Source organism: Peromyscus californicus, unplaced genomic scaffold (genome assembly GCF_007827085.1).
Source record: "Peromyscus californicus insignis strain IS unplaced genomic scaffold, ASM782708v3 Scaffold_2__1_contigs__length_46816999, whole genome shotgun sequence".
Classification (NCBI taxonomy): Eukaryota; Metazoa; Chordata; class Mammalia; order Rodentia; family Cricetidae; genus Peromyscus; species Peromyscus californicus.
The window spans coordinates 5,245,479-5,262,859 of NW_026294540.1; the positions used below are offsets into that span (position 1 = coordinate 5,245,479).

The 17,381-nt window shown below is 49.5% G+C and overlaps 1 protein-coding gene across 1 annotated transcript; it reads right to left on the reverse strand.

Moving 5' to 3' along the window:
- Positions 1 to 1,795: 1,795 nt before the first annotated feature.
- On the reverse strand, positions 1,796 to 13,309 carry Unc119b (unc-119 lipid binding chaperone B). The gene is made up of 5 exons (XM_052755109.1): positions 13,034 to 13,309; positions 9,478 to 9,591; positions 6,647 to 6,758; positions 6,346 to 6,518; positions 1,796 to 4,828 (listed from the first exon to the last, which is right to left on the reverse strand). Exons 1-5 carry the CDS (start codon positions 13,275 to 13,277, stop codon positions 4,716 to 4,718), a joined length of 756 nt encoding a protein of 251 aa, XP_052611069.1. The 5' UTR covers positions 13,278 to 13,309; the 3' UTR covers positions 1,796 to 4,715.
- Positions 13,310 to 17,381: the final 4,072 nt, after the last annotated feature.

The following is a 17,381-nucleotide window of genomic DNA, read 5'->3' on the forward strand; positions in this document are numbered from 1 at the left end:
TCAAAGTGTACACATAGATCCAGGACAGGCACCAAAACTACCCAGAGAAACCCTGTCTCAAAAAACAAACAAAAACAACAACAACAACAAAGTGTACACATTTTCTAGGAGAGCCAGAATTAGCTGGAAGGACAGGGGAAGGGGAAGAATCAGTTATAAACCCATAGGAGCCCAGGGGTGTTCAGGGTGGGGGACATAAATGTTCTGCAGTGACTGAGGTGGGTATAAGGTTGTGTGCGTGTGTCAAAATGTGTGGGGTTTTGTTTTTCTTTCACCATGGGGCTTGAATCCAGGGCAAACACTATATTACTGAGCTATACCCCAGACCAAACTGTACTTCTGATTTGCTTGTTTTCTAAGACAGGGTCTTGCTATGCAGCCTAGGCTGCCTTTGAACTAATCCTCTTGCCTGGGTGCTGGTATTACAGGCAAGTAATTGAAATTCCTACCTCTAAAGCATACTCATTTTTTTGTTTTTTGTTTTTTTTTGTTTTCAGACAGGGTCTCTCTGTGTAGCCCTGGCTGTCCTGAACTCGCTCTGTAGACCAGGCTAGTTTTAAACTCACAGAGATCCGCCTGCCTCTGCCTCCGGAGTGCTGGGATTAAAGGTGTGTGACACCATCTCTGGGCTTTGTACTTTTTTTTAAAAAAAGATTTTATTAATGTATGTATGTGTACACATGAATGTGTACTGTGTGTATCCAGGTACCTGTGGAGGCCAGAGGGAGTCAGATCCCTTGCAACTGGAGTTCTAGGTGGTTGCAAGGTACCTGATGTGGGTGCTGGGAACCAAACCCAGGTCCTTGTCAAGAACAGGAAGCCCGTCTCTCCAGCCCTAAGCTGGACTGTTCTGTTTCTGAGACAGTGTACTGGCATCTGTACTGGCCTGCCCTGAGGGTCCTGACAGGATACACCTCAGCTGCAGCCACTGAGAACACCCCCTGTGCACATTCCTTATAAAAGGCAGGCCCTGTACATCTCCTGACTTTCTCTTCCTTGGCTCTTGTCCCCAGGGACCGGTCTCTGTCCCCTTCTCTCTCCTCCTCTCAATAAACCTCCCATGTGTATGGTGTGACTCCTTCCCCCCGGTTTTAAAATACAACAGACAGGTTCTCATTATGTGGCCTTAGCTGGTCTGGAACTTGATAACAAACCCAGCTGGCCTCAGAGATCCTCCTGCCTCTGCCCCCAAAGTGCTGGATTAAAGGCGTGTGTCACCATGTTGAGTTGAGAAGTGTACTCACAAATGAGGTCAATTTTATTGTCACTTTATTAAACCTGCCTTTAGGGCCGGGACACAGCTCAATGGAAGAGCACTTGTGTAGTATGCATAAAGCACCAGCTTTGATCCCCACCAAAACCCGAACAGAAACCATAAAAACAGGCTTTTTTAAAGAAATAATAGGGTGTGTATGGGTGCTTTCCCTGTATGGATGTCTGGGCGCCACATGTGTGCCTGGTGCCCTTGGAGGCCAGAAGGTGGGTGGTGTCCAAGTCCCTGGAACTGGAGTTAAGGACAATGGTGAGCATGGTGCTGGGGACAGAAACCAGGTCCTCTGGGAGAGCAGCCAGTGCTCTAACCACCTGGCCATCCCTCCATTCTTTCATCCCTCCAGCAAGTAAATGTTCAACTCAAAGTCCCTGAGTAAAACATACAGTAGAAAAATTTGTTGAAGCCTAATTCTATTCCCCAATTAGAAACGAGGGTCACCAAAGTCAACAGAAATGCAATAGCTCAAGAAAGAAACTGGGAGCCACCACTATGGCCCAATCAGGAGACAAGACAGAGTGGACGTACTGTGAAAATTTTTATTACTGTCTCTTGTGGTAAAATAACATCTTATACAAATAAAGTCACCAGGCTGGTTCTGGAATGAGGATCTTGGGTAAAGTGGGAAGGACAGAGATATTTCTCATGTTCGTTGAAAAATAGATTTACAGGGAAAATAGACTTTCACAATTTCGATGAAATCACATGATCCTTTGTGAAACAAGGTGGAGGGGAACCTACCTCCCCGCGCCCGCCTGTGGCTATGATGCTCTGGACACGGAATGTGGACACTGTCAGGATCTGAGTCTATGGTCAGCCCAGGCACTGTAAAGCACTGTCCTTGGAATGGGAAATATCCAAAGCCTGGAGAAGCTTCAGAAAGTCCGTGCAAGACAGCGCTGAGCTAACCGGAGACAGCAGCTGATCTCAGCCCCAGGGACCGGCACCTTCCTCCTAGGCTTGTGGTTTAGAACAAAGAAGAGCAGATCGACTTCATCTTCAGAGAGGCAGAGGGCAGGGACGGAGAACAAGCAGCGCCCTGTTCATAGCAGGAAGGCTTCTGCCTGGCTGCTGGGAGGTTTTCCTGGGAGCGGCCATCTGCTCAGATTCCTGCTCTTGACACAGGGCATGGCCTCCTCACACTGGAGCAATGGCTTTCTCTCTCACTGCATCACAGGAAGCCACTGTAGATGGCTGATATTCCTGAACACATGACTTCTGACTCAGCATCTGCTTGTTACTTGCAAAGTATGAATTCCAGTTTCCATAAGTCAGGTACAAACGGTGGAAAACAGCAAGATGCTTCCCTAGGAAGCCAGACACGGACCACTGGCCTTCAGCAGCAAAGGAGGACCAGTCCATCCTGCCAACAACGACCGAGCCCCGGTCTGAGTGGTCTTCAATGTGACCACAGCCAACTGACAAGGGGATGCAGCCCTTCTCAAGCCAGTGTGTCCAGCTCCTCCATCCTCTGGTGCTTTCCAAGCAAAAGCCAGCACTACAGGCAAGAAACAGCATGCCAGAATAGGAGCAGCCCAAGTTGGGCTTTACTGAGCAAAGATCCCGCAGCCCAGGAATCTCTTCCTGGGTAGTATTTATTTAAATACTGAAAACCAAATCTCTCCTCATCAGACCGAAACAGAGCAAGGAGCACTCTGAACTTTGTCAAGAACATGCACATCCCAGCAGAGGAGCCACATGAGAAAAGGTACAGAGAAGCTCCTGTCTGTCACAGGTTCGGAGGGAAGGAGGGTGCAGCAGGTCCCCTGCAGCGTATGGGCAGAGCACACTTAAGGCACCTGGATTTGGAGTGGACTCCAGTTCTGAGATTCACTAGAGTGGTCAGGAGGTACCCACCCGGAGGGCACCTGGGCTCTCCTGTCTCAGTGGGTAAATCCAGTGCAGCATGAAAGGTAATTAGGGCTTTCTCATTCCGAAGGCTTCCAGCATATGGCACTGTCAGTTGCTGGCCAGAAAGAGAGTACAGGAGCAAAATTCAAGGCTCCTAAAGCTCTAGAAACCAAACATAGAGCCACACTGGCCAAAGTATGCCCTTTCTCTCAGAGAGCACTTGGGACCCTGCTCTCATCACAGGTAATGTGATACCTCAAAGACACTTCTGCACACCTGCCCCTTACTCCTGACACTTCATCAATGCTAAAAGGACCTGAGCCACAGCAGAGTCCTCAACCAGTCCACATAGACAACCTGGGGAGCCGAAGAGGAAGGAGTTAGTCAGTGAGGACCTGGGGACACCTGATGCCCACGACAAGCGCAGGAGGATGTCTGAGGCCACAGTGCTCTGGTGGGCAGCCTCAGCCTGTGCTGCCCTTTCCAACACTCAAGCATCCAGCAGCTTGAAGGAACGATCAGAACATGCATCACTCAGGACCATCTGCCAGATGGTTCCAGGAACGACTTCGGTAGAAAGGCAGACAGACAGAAAACATTCCTAAGCAGGAGACCCAGAGTTCCAGGGACAAATCCCGACCTAGGCCCATCTTCCAGGCTCGCTATGTAAACACAGTCAGCTCTTTCTCTATGCAGCAGCCAGGCTGCAACTACACCTCTCCTGCCATGAGCCAGGTCAACTCCGTCAGAGATCCACCCGTATCACAGGTGCTAGAACTGACACGGTGTAAGAACTCCCCAAAGAAGTCAGACTAAAGAGCCCAAAGCACGTCACCCTGCACTGAACTCAAGACACGACGTTCCAGGAACAAAACCAACGAGGTCTGCTGCAGGAAAAGTCAAGGCCAGGAGAGCAGAGCGCCCCCGTGTGGCCTCCAAAGTAAGAACAGAAAAGCACCACTAGGCTCAGGCCACGGTCTCCCTTAGGACTGGCTGTGGGTCCCCAAGGCAGTTAAGTAGCATCCTCAAAATCTTGTCTTTCAGTCTGACATCACCTCCCATCCCAGTGCCTCAGCCCCGGGCTCCGCGCTCCCTGTCTTTTCGCGTCTCCTCCCGTCGGCCTCAGACTGTGCAAAGGCTGAGGGCAGACTGTGCCAACGCAACACCGTGGTGAAGGAGGAAGCAAGCGAGCTGCTCTCAGCTGCCCACAGCACCCAGGAAGCTGCAGAACGGCTGGTAGGCCGAGGGTGGCCCAGTCTGAGCCTTCTCACTGACACAGCTGTGCCTGGACAGTCAGGCCTGTCGGGATAACCAGTGCATAGCTAAGACTACACAGAGATAAACATTTTTATCTGGATCCCAGGAACCTTACCCTAATCTTTTACTTCACTATAATACCTCTGAGAACTAGGGGGCAGGGGAAAAAATACCGGGGAAAAGAAACTGCTGGCCGGCACCTCCGTGGAGCACAAACCGCCACCCCAGCCGCAGCTTCCTGGACCAGGTTCAACGGGTGTTGACAAGCAGTGGCTGCAATTCCCCCATGTGCCTCGTGGTGGCAGCAAAGGACCTTCCCTGGCCGCTCCTGCCGCAGTCACTGGCCTCCATTATAGGCGTAGTCAGCCTTGTTGTGCATTATCAGCTTGTTGTCAACAAAGTAGAAGCTATCCGAGCGGGTCTCATACGGGTTTTCGATCATCAGATGAACTGCAGGTCGGGGGAAGGGAAGAAAAGCAGAGACTGTGAATCTGTACCACAACTAGGTAGAAAAAAACCTCAGTATCCTTCCAAAACTGATAAACCAGCACTTTGGAAAGTTTGACTCCGCTACCTCCAGTAATGTGGTAAAACAAAAGAAGCCAGAGAGATGGGAGGGCTCCGCGTGAACATGAGGTCCACTTCAGTACAAGGACACCATCCACTCTTTAGTCATCCCTAGCCTGATTCTTCCGGCTAGTATCCCAGGAAACAGACTCTCTCTGTCACAGCCACCTACTCCCTCGGTGCTCTGGCTGGCCTAGCCAGCCCTGGCTTCTGGCCTGCTGCCCACCTCTAGACATCCCAGTAAAACCCCTGGTCAGGCCTCTCTCTACCTTCTTTGGGTTGTTTTGTTTGTGGAGACAGGATATCACTGTAACGCTCTGTCCAGCCTTGAACTCACAGAGTTCTGCCTGCCTCTGCCATCCCAAGAGCTGGGGGTAAAGGGAGGCGCCACCATGCCCAAATTACTTGGTTTTTGTTTTGTTAATTTTTAGAAATTTATTTTATGTGAGTGGGTTTGTTTTGCCTGATGTATGTCTGGGCACCACATGTGTGCTATACTTGCAGAAGCCAGCAGAGGGCATCAGATGCCTGGAACTGGAGTTAGAGACCAGAGCTGCCTTGTATGTACTGGAAATTGGACCCAGGCCCTCTGGAAGAACAGCTAGCTCATCTCTCAAGCCTTCCTATTTTTATGCTCCCTGAAAGCTGAAGGAATCCTAGGTATACATCCAGAGAAATAATGGGGAAGCATTCTCTAGAGAGGGCTCTGGAATTTATGTACCTGTGAGATCCAGACAGAGGCCTAGAACTGAAGCCTCTGTCTGTCTGCCTGCCTGTCTGTCTGAATACTTGCCCTGACCTCTTTCCACACTGGAAGGTAATTGCACTAGTCACCTCCTGTCAGTTCTGATTTCATAGGCATGTGCATCTCCAGACCCCAGGGAAAGGCATCGTAGGTCTTAGAAGGTGTCCGAGATCTTAAGATCTCTGAGTTCATCCTGGCCAAAGTAATTCGGTTTACATTCAGACTGACCTCCAAACTCTTTGGCCTATTTGGCTTCACAGGTTAATCTATTCTTGCAAGTTTCTACATATTCCAGTCCAACCCAAGCCCAAGTGAGATGTCACAAAGCCCCGCCCACATCTCAGCAGACTTTCGCCTGGGTAGTGTTGTCCTGTGAGTGAAGGGCCCACTCCACAGTACGAAGGACCCGAGACTTTGAGAGACACAGTGGACTGTGAGTAGAGAGAGGAGGAGGCTGTCTTCTCTACTCAGGGCCCAGGGGTGCCTGTGTCCCACAGAAGCAGTCAGGGCACGAAACCTAAGACTCAGGTCAGGCGACACCAAGTCACCACTTTCCTCTTCTGCAAAAGGAGGCGGCTGGACCAGACGGGTCTCGAGGTTCGCTCCCTGCGGACCTCAGAATTGACAGCACTGGGGAAGAGTGGGGAGTACATACTGACATCCTCAGAGAGCTGCGGGAACTCGTAGATGTGTTCACACGTGTTTCTACTGCTGGGGATGCAGAAGCCGAAATCAAAGTCAAAGTTTTTCAGCAAACGCTCCCGGAAGTAGTGGCGCTCAATCATCCGGAAGTTGGACACAGGTCTGTCCCCCACTGTGAACTCTACCCTGTTAACAACAAATCTCTATTAGTCTGACTTCGCTTCCTCCTTCCTCTGACGCCACCTCAACCCCACTGAGCACGCTCTTCCCCAGAATAAGCACAATGTTCTGCCCATAAAAACACTGGCACTCACGTGGCACCAACTGTCCGGAGGCGCAGAAAGGCTGGTGTGAACTGATAGCGGACGAAACGCCCTACGCTGATATCCACATCAACACTCTCCTCCTCTGCATCCTGGTCTTGGTCTGAAAGAACACAGCCTCGCCTTAGCATGCCACCAACCACATGGCACAACGGCTGACTAACAGGCTCGTGCTAGTTACAACAGCACCATTCGCCACGCACCAGCCACCAGGCTTCACTGCCACCCTGCAGGGAGGACTTACTTGTTTCTATTTCACAGACAAGAAAAAGAGATCAAACGGCTGTCTCGCCTGATATTCCTGCACAGTTAACGAAGGCAGCAAGTTCTGAGTGCAGTCCCCCTGCCTAGAGTCTGTTCTTAAACACTGCCAAATGCCTTACACCATTCGGGCAGGGGCATGTCCTGGGTGAAGCCAGAAACACAAGCTGGACACAAAGTCTCTGACATGACCCATCACACAGACTAGGTCTGTTCTGACCACTAACCAGAGAGTAAGGTCACAGGTCCCCATGACCCTTCAACACTTGTGATTTTAATAAAGACACTGACCTACAGTCTCGAGGCACTCCTGTCTACTCCAGGCCTTTCCAGGTCCAATTCTCTGACTACCTGGAAAAGGGTGGAAACAGACTGGCCAGGACAGCATGTGGACCGGCATGGGGTCAATGCTTGCCTCTGCTCTAGCCTACCGTGAGTCCAGAGAAAAGATCTTAACGGTTTTAATGTGGACACAAAGGGAATTTTCTACTGCCCGAGCCCATGGGCGCCTTGAGCACAAACATCTCTGCCTGGGATGGCCCAGGCGCACTGGGACACTACCCCGATTTGGGGCTCACACCTAATGGCTAAGGCTTGCCCTGGATCCGCTGATGTGATTCCCACTCATGAGAACAGGCCTTGAAGGAGGACGTGAGCACCTGCAGAGTCAAAGGAGCCGTAAAGGCAGAGCTGGGAAGGATGGAGGTCCGGACCCTGCGGCAGCATCTGCAGCAGGTTTACAGTGCCTTGGTCAGGACTGGAGTATGACGGGGAAACACAAGGCAAGGCTGCGCCATGGCTCAGTAATCAATTTAAGACTTTCCTAGGGTTGTCTGTCTGTCTGTCTGTCTGTCTGCCTCAGTCTGGAGACCAAACTGGGGCCTCCCCGTGACCAAGTGCTCCACTCCTGAGAGACAGCCCCAGCTCGGGAAAGTTGATTTTCCAGGGACCCCGACACCTCCCTTCCCGGAGGTGCAGGCTTATGCTGAGTAGCAAATCAAATGAGAAGAACTTTGCAAAATAAATTATAAACCACAGGAGAGGGGCCAAGAAGATGGCTCACCAATAAAGTACATGGAGACCTGAGCTCCATCACCATGACCCACAGCGGGAGGAGAGAACCAACTCTCATAATGGTCCTCTGACCTCCTTATTTCTGCTCCACCACACACACACACACACACACACACCCATACTCATATACACGGCAACAATTAAAAACAGAACAAAAGTCTCTGCTGTGACCCCAACCCCGAGATGTGGAGATGAAGGAAGAAGACAGCTCAAGGTCACCTTCATTTCACCAGTGAACTTGAGGTAGTTCTAGCTACATGAGATTATGTCTCAAAACCAAACCAAAAAATAAAAACACACAACAGAGCAAAAGTGAAGGAGTAAGCTGTTCTTCCACCTCAGAGGACCCTGGTAACTAGATTCTTGGATTCATCTTTTGTCACCCACAACCAGAAAGAAATGTTGTCTTGGAATCTGTTGTGTACTTAAGAATAATCTTTTATTTATTAAAAACAAAAACAAAAACAAAACCCCACGGACCTGGGAAGCTGGCTCAGCAGTTAGAACACTTAGTGTGAAGAGGACTCAAGTTCAGTTCCCAGGAACCTGCCCAGCAACTCGTACAGCTGCTGTACCTACAGTTCTAGGGGATCCAGCGCCCTCTTCTGGTCTCCAGAGGGAACTGTACTCATGCGTACAAACCCCCGATGGACATACACTGTGGCACACACACCATTTTTTTAAACTTTCTAAAGAAAAAAAAAAAACGAAAGCACTAAGGCAGGACTTAGTAGGAAGCCTAAGGCAGTATTTAAAGACAAGCGAGAGCTTTCCTCAGTATCGTCAGTTGGGCTGCAGGGGTCGATCCTGCCACCGTAGGCAATGTGAATCACGGAACAAACAAGGTCTTAGAGAAGTGTCATGTGTCAGTTCTGGGTCTCAGCTCCCTCTCAGGAAAAAGTGGCAAAGTGACTCACAGTGTCATGATTACACAGGCAATGTGCTGAAGAACCTGGATAGTGCCACCACACAATAAATGTCTGCTTCCTAGGCCGGTTGTGACACCATGAGCCTGTAATCCTAGCACATGACACCCTCAGCTACACAGCAAGTTCTGGGCCAACCTGGGCTACAGAAGAACCTGTCCCCAAAAACAAAACCAGACCAGTGAGATAGCTCAGGTGTAAAGGAGCCTGCCACACAATCATGGCACCCTGAATCCAACCCCTGGACTCCACATAAACGTGAAAACTTCGAAAAGTTATCCTCTGGCCTCCATGTGTACACACTGGCACATATAGCTGCCACACATTTATACATACACACAAGAAATAAATAAAAATTAAAAAACAAAACACAAATCAGCCTTTTAACAAAGCTCCAAACTAGTGTGCCTGGCAGGCGGAGCCACAGGAAGTGATCTCAGCCACGGAATCGGGACACAGTGGAATCCAGAAACACATGTGTTGCTGGCACACAAACACTGAGCTTTCCAAAGACCTTTCCTCCCCCGAGCGGTGGGTGACCCCCACAATACCTAGGCCTACCTGAGATGCAAGGTTTGGCAATCTCGAAGAGCACCGTCCCCGTCTCCAGGTCTCGGATTTTGAAGCGGGTAAAATCAATACTGTAGACATTGTCTTCAGGTTTACATAAATAATCTGAAAAGGAGAGACCAATGCTATTAAGTAATCTCCCCAAATTACCATCTATTTCATTCCCTGGTTTTTGAAGCAAATGTGTTCTTCTCTGATTCAACTCACTGAAAATGTTCCCCCAAACATTCTCTTTGCTTTTCATTTTCTAAGATTTATTTTTATTTTTTATGTATGGTGTTTTGTCTGCGTGTAAGCACCACATCTGTGTTGGAAGAGGTCAGCACAGGGCATCAGATCCCTGGGAATCACAGCTCCTGGCAGTTGTAAGATGCCAGATGTGTGCTGGGAACTAAACCCAGGTCCCCCGGCTAAGTGCTTTCAACCACTAAGCCATCTCTCAAGGTCCAAACAATCTCTCTTAAAATTTGTTTGATCTTTATTCTTACTTTATGTGTGTCTTGGTCACTGTTGTATCGCTGTGAGGAGACACCGTGACCAAGGCAACTCTGATGAAAGAAAGCATTAGCCAGGAGTTTGCTTAGTTTCAGAGACTTAGTCTGTTAGCATCATGGTGGGCGCTTGCCAGCACACACACCTGCTGTGGGATGTTCTGTATGGCAAATGTGTTGCTAATTAGTCAATAAATAAAACACTGATTGGACATTGGCTAGGCAGGAAGTGTAGGCGGGACAAGGAGGAGAATAAAGCTGGGAAGTGGAAGGCTGAGTCGGAGAGACACTGCCAGCCACCACGATGACAAACAGCATGTGAAGATGCCGGTAAGCCACGAGCCATGTGGCAAGGTATAGATTAATGGAAATGGATTAATTTAAGCTGTAAGAACAGTTAGCAAGAAGCCTGCCACGGCCATACAGTTTGTAACCAATATAAGTCTCTGTGTTTACTTGGTCGGGTCTGAGCGGCTGTGGGACTGGCAGGTGAGAGAGATTTATCCTAACTGTGGGCCAGGCAGGAAAACTCTAGCTACACACGCCACCTGAGCAAAGGCTACATCCTGATCTGTAGGCAGCAGACAACGCCAGGCCTTCTGTGAGCTTTTTGAAACCTCCAAGGCCACCCCAGTGACACCTCCAAATGGACCACACCTCCTAATTCTTCTGATCCTTTCAAACAACACCACTCCCTGGTGACCAAGTATTCAAATACATGAGCCTATGGGGGCCATTCTTATTCAAACCACCACAATGTATATGGGTGCATCTCATGGGTACAGTGTCTGCAGAGGCCAGAAGAAGATGTCATATCCCCTAGGACTGACTGGAGTTTTAGGTAGTTGTGAGCCATCATGCGGGTGCTGGTAATGGAGCCCGGGTCCTCTGGGAGAGCAGCCAGTACTCTTAACCATGAAGCCATCTCCTCAGCCCCCAAACACCCTCTTGTATTATCAAAATTAGAAAATTCAAGAACAAAAAGGAAAAGATGCAGAGCAAGATGGCTCAGAGATACATTATACACATGTATGACACTGTCAAAGAATAAAGATGAAAACATATTTAATACACACTGACACGGAATATAGGGTTGTTTGCCAACTGTATTGGAATACAGATCAACAAACTCTTCTGGAAAAGGCTTGGTTACAACTAACTCAGCCATACAGTATATGGCATAACTCCTCAACTCTCAGGGTAACCCAAAGGTCTATGGGCCGGAAGCGAATGAGCGAAAAGGAACCGTGGGTGCACACGGAAGCCAAGTTTAATGACCACCTGTAACAAGAGTTTAACATCTACTTCAACCACTTAAAAGGTTAAAGCCATGCGGGAGTTTGTGGGCTGCACAAAAGCATGCATACATTAACAGGGCAGCAGGAGAAAGGGCCAGTGAGAATGCTAGGCCAAACAGCACCTTCAACAACCCGAGAAGCTAGTCAAAACTGCACAGCACAGAAATGCTGTTGCCTTGTCTGACTGACTCCCCACAGCCTCTTCTCCAGCTCCTGCCGGGCTATCTGAGCATGCTTGTTTGTGTTAGCTGTTCCGTGTTTTACAAGCGGGTCGGGCTCCAGTGACATGGCTAACTAACTTGAGTTAGAGCTGCTCTAACTCCAAAACCCTGTGGCGTGGGTTCTGAGTCTTAGGAGGCATTCAATAAATAACTCACAGCCCAGAAGAACTGAAGAGTGACAAAGTCCAAAGGTCACTAAGCTCTCTCTGTCAGTGGCTTTCTCTAAGGACTTGCAGAGATGGGCAAAGCCTTCAGAGGAGGCCTGAGTGCTGTTACTATGTCTACAGGGCCAGGCATTTGATGTCCTAACTCACTCTTGACGGCAGGAGCCGGCAGGGCCGGCAGGATGTTAGCGGTCAGGTGCTAACCATTTCTGTACTTTCAAATCCCCAAGTGAAAACCGAGAACTGAAACAGCTTTTCACTGTTCGACTATCTAAAGTTGCATTCAGGCAGGCAAACAAGAGTTCCACCCCGGCGTTAGGAAACTGGGCCATCAAAACATCCAAATTCCAGTCAAAACTATTTCAGGAGATAGAGCTCTCCTTCTGCACAGGCTGAACCAGTAGCAGCCCCTTTCCCTCACACTCCCATTTCCGAGTCGCCAGAGCTACCACCAACAACCTGAACTACACCTCACAGCCTTGGGCTGCGTGAAGCATTCGGGCGGACACTCCGGCAACAGGGAAGCGGGGTTAAGAAGTCTCAAGGGCAGGAGAGATAAGGAGGACGAGCCAAAGATAACCAGGTGACTGCAAACTCCTGGGGGGAAATAATAGCAAGGAAAAGGGTATCAGGTCAAGGGCGGACTTGGCAGTTTCCAAAAGACAAAGTATCAGGGAACAGTCACGTCTTTCTTCCCACCCTTCCTTACACCTTACAAAGACAGGAAGGTGGCTTTTTATGCAAAAAATAAAAATAAAAAATAAAAAAAATCACACTTCTGAAACCCTGACACAACTATAGACTCACTGGGGAAAAAAAAAAAACATGTCAAGAGCAAGATCCGCGTGCCAGCTCGTACCTACACTGAAACTCTTAAAACTTTGTGTGTGTGTGTGTGTGTGTGTGTGGCACAGCTTTGTAAGTCTGCAAGAAAGGCGACGGCCACGTGTTGGAGGCACGCACAAGCCCACCTGGACACAAAGGGGCACGGCCGGGCTCCGCACCCCGGAGGGGACCGGGCAGGGCCGAGTGGGGGAGGGACTGTCGGGAGCCCGAGCCCTGCGAGGGAGGGCAAGGCGGGGTCAGCAGGTAGGGGCTCTGGCCCCGAGGGCTGCGGAAGCCCGGGGAGGAGGATGAGCAGGCTGGCCAGGAGCCTGGCTAAGGGCTGGGGTCCCAGGCGGGCAGGCCCGGACACCGCTGGCCTCTGGAAGCCCTTGCCCGCCGTGCCCGGGGAAAGGGCCGACAGCAGCACGGCCTGGCCGGCCCGAGCGGCCCACCCCCGGCGCCAGCACACGGCCCGGCCCCCGCCACGGGCTCCCGGGCCCAGCGCCCACGGAGGGTGCGGCCGGCTCGCCCGCCCGCCCGCCACTCACTCTCGGTGACCCGGTTGAGGCGCAGGACGTGCTCAGGGCGGATCGTGTCCAGCGCCAGCAGCTCCTGCTCCGTGACCGCGGCCCCGGTGCCGTCGTCGGCCGTGTGTGGGGTCGCCTGCCGCCGCGCCTTGAGCCGGTTCAGGACGCCGCCGCCCGCCTTCTTCTTCTCCTCCTTGCCGGGCACCAGCCCGCCGGGCCCGGCCGCCGGCGCCGCGGTCGCAGCCTTCGGATTCGACCCGCTCATCGCTCCGCCGCCAAGATGGCCGCCACCTCACGGCGCCGTAACTATGGAGAGCGGGGGCGGGGCCAGGGGGCGGGGCCCGGGCGCCCGGGGGCGGGGCCTGCGGGGAGCCGCTACCAGGTCCAACTTTGGTCCAATCAGGTGTGATAGGGCTGGGCTGAGGACCTTCACACTATCAAGTCCTCACGATCACCCTTCACATTTTAAATATATTCTTTTTTTTTTTTCCCCCCCGAGACAGAATTTCTCTGTGTAACAGTCCTGGCTGTCCTGGATCTCACTTTGTAGACCAGGCTGGCCTCGAACTCACAGAGATCCACCTGCCTCTGCCTCCCAAGTGCTGGGTAAATATATCCTTATAAAGTAAGCAAATAAAAATAAAAGTAAAAAATATATTCTTAGTCAAATGAACTGTAATACAAAGTGTGGATAGACATCCTGAGAAAATGTTACTAGACTGTAAGTTCAAGCTGCTGGCTGTGCAGAGTTAAGCTTCTCAGTTAGATTGCTGTCTCTGGAGGCTGGCTGCTCTTTCAGGGCACTCAGGTTCGATTCCCAGTACCCACATGTCAGTTCACAACACAGATGAAATTCCTGTTCCAGAGGATTTGACACCCTCTCAGGCAGAACACTAACACCTATAAAATAAAATTTAAATTAAATAAAAGTAGATGGCTAGTGCTGGGTCCCTGCTGTGTCAGCCACTGGGCTAAGACACAGGCCTGTGTGAGCTTCAGGAAATAAGAGGGAAGTAATTGGATCTGCCTACTTGTTCAGAAATGGTTGACTGAGAGAAATTCATTGTAGTTCTCTGGAACCCTCCACGGAGGAGCCCCCTCTTCGCCAGGGAAGACTCAAGTCCACAGGTTCTTCTGTGACCCTTCCTGAGAGGTGGGTTAGTGGGAAGGAGCAGACACACTGACTCTGCTCACTCCTGTTAAGAGGCTTAGCAAGGGTATGAGAAGTCACGGAAGGTTTCACAGAGGTGACATTGGACAGTGGTACCAAGCAGGTTCAGGGTAAAGCTATGCTCTTCTACCACAGTGGCTCCTCTCAGGGTCCTGCGCGCGCGCGCGCGTGTGTGTGTGCAAGTGCACGCATGCACATATGCAAGCATGTCACAAGTGTGCATGTAGACGTTAAAGGACAATTCTGTAGAGTCCCTTCTCCCCTCCCCCCACTTTTAAGTGTGTTCTGAGAATTGAACTTGGGTCTGCATGCAGGCCTGGTCCTCTCTGGTCCGATGTTAGGCTAGTGTGAAATCCAAGCCTCCTGCTGATTGTCAGCCTCCAGACATAACTTACGCCAGGTCTTACTGAAACCATCGCACCAGACACGAAAGGTGTGGGCCTTGCATTGTTCCTGGACAGAAATATTACCTGATCCTATCCCAGCTGCCAAGTTCTTTTGAAATACCATCTTGCCATCCAGTGGTGCTCACCAAGCCTTGTTCAGAGACATTTTCATGTGCAAAGAGAATTCAAAGTCTTTCCTTTTGAAACAACTCTTAAAGATTTACTTATTTATGTATTTTATGTATATGAGTGCTCTGTCTGCATGTACTGCTGCTGTATGCCAGAAGAGGGGATTGGGTCCCATTATAGGTGGTTGTGAGCCACCATGTGGTTGCTGGGAATTGAACCCGGGTCCTCTGGAAGAACAGCCAGTGCTCTTAACCACTGAGCCATCTCTCCAGCCCTGAAACAACCCTTTCTTAAAGCACTCAACAGTGAGTGGCTTCTCAACATTTTCCAGAATTCTAATATGCTATTTGATTTTGACTTGCCAAGAAGGTAGTTTAGTATGCTGTCATTTCCCAGAATCTCACTCAGGACACTTAACACTAGAATTATCTAGATTCTAGTTCTTGTTTTTTTCTTTCTAGGGATCCTGACAAATGTATTAGCTCCATCTGTAATTCCACACCTGAGAATTTAGCCTCTACATAAGCACAAAGATGCTTACTGCAGGACCATTTTTTAAATGGACAAATTAGTAAATTTCATATAGCTCTGTAAAGGAATGTACTTGATCTATATGCACTAGTCTCCAACATTACAAAGACTCATACATGCGAGCAAGCAAGGCAGAGTCCCATTTGTTCACACTGAAAAGTATAGGAATATGTGCCTGTACCTTTGCAACTCTAAGGGAGAGGTCTGGAGGGATGTTAAAATGTTAACCTTTGGCCTGAAGAGATGGCTTGCTATACAATCATAAGGAACAGAGTTCAGGTCTCAGCACCCAGATAGCAACCTGGGCATCCGTGCCCACCTGTAATCCTAGCCCTGAGAGGGCAGAAACAGAAGACCTCTGAGGTTGGCTGGCTTTCAGCCTCACCAGGAAAATTCAAGTTCAAGGAGAGACTGTGCCTCTGAGGAACAGGTGGGGTTTGATAGAGGAGGCTACTCCACATCCTCTTCTGGCTTCTGTGCACACTTACAGGCATGTGCACACACATATACACACGGAAGAATACATACACCTTAACAAAGAAAGAAATCCTCTTTAAAAATGTTAATCCTGGTCTGGCAAGATGGCTGAACAGCTAAAGGTATTGCTGCCGAGTCTAACAATGTGAGTAAAAGGGGAGAACCAGTTTCCACCAGCTGTCCTCTGATATCCATTTATGCACCATGGCATGAGAGTGTACTCACATGCATGCGTGTGCCTGTGGGTGTGCAAGCACACACACGCACACACAGAAAAACAATAAAATAGTTAAATGTAACAAAAAATATTAATCTTCATGTTTCTGTCAAAAACAGTATTAGAAGTAGCTGGAAATATTTACTCTTAGCTGGAGAGATGGCTCAGTGCTTAAGAGCACTGGCTGCTCTCCCAGATGGACCCAGGTTCAATTCCCAGCACCCACATGGCAGCTCACAACTGTCTGTAACTCCAGTTCCAGGGGACCCGACACCCTCACACAGACAGACATGCAGGCAAACACCAATGCATATAAAAATAAAAAAAAGTAAATCCTTAAAAAAATAAGAAGGAGGGGGCTGGAGAGATGGCTCAGAGGTTAAGAGCACTGACTGCTCTTCCAGAGGTCCTGAGTTCAATTCCCAGCAACCACATGGTGGCTCACAACCATCTATAATGAGATCTGGTGCCCTCTTCTGGCCTGCAGTCACATATGCTGTATACTAAATAAATAAATCTTTAAAAAAAAAAAAAAAATAAGCCGGGCGGTGGTGGCGCACGCCTTTAATCCCAGCACTCGGGAGGCAGAGCCAGGCAGATCTCTGTGAGTTCGAGGCCAGCCTGGGCTACCAAGTGAGTTCCAGGAAAAGGCGCAAAGCTACACAGAGAAACCCTGTCTCGAAAAACCAAAAAAAAAAAAAAAAAAAAATAAGAAGGAAGCAGAAGAGCTGGGTGGTGGTGGCACACACCCAAGTCTTCGAATACCTTCTTTTTCCCACCAAAGATTTATTTTTAAATTTTTACATGTATTGTGTATTTTGGCTGCATGCATATCTGTGTAGCACACACATGCCTAGTGCCTGTGGAAGTCAAGGGAATTACAGATGGTTGTGAATGTTGCCATGTGGGTTCTGGGAACCAAGCCTGGGTCCTCTGCAAGAGCAAGAAGCACTCTTAACCGCTGAGTCACCTCTTTAGCCCATCCATGTGTACATTCTTACAATTCAAGGTCAGCCTGCCCAACAGATTGAGTTCAAGAAGAGCCAGGGCTACATATTGAGATCCTGTCCCAAGCAAGTAAGGAGGAGGAGGAGGAAAGGACCACTGAATGTCTCAGCAGGTAATGGCTTTTGCCACCGAGCTGTGACCCAAGCTGTATCCCTGGGACTCACGTGTTGGAAGGAGACAACTGACTGCCATGGTTTCTTCTCTGTCCTCCACACATGCATCATGGCATACATGTGCCCACACACAAATAAATGAATGCAATTAGAAAAAAAATTTAAAGCTTAGAATCTGGGTCTGGAAGACAGACTCTAAACACAAATAGTTTCTCTTAGCATTTGAAGGCAGGGAATGTAGTTCGATGTATATTAGTGTTTGCCTAGGGAAAAGTATGGAGGTCTAAGACCCAGGCCTCACAGCAGCACCAGAAAACAAAAATCAAAACCTCAAATT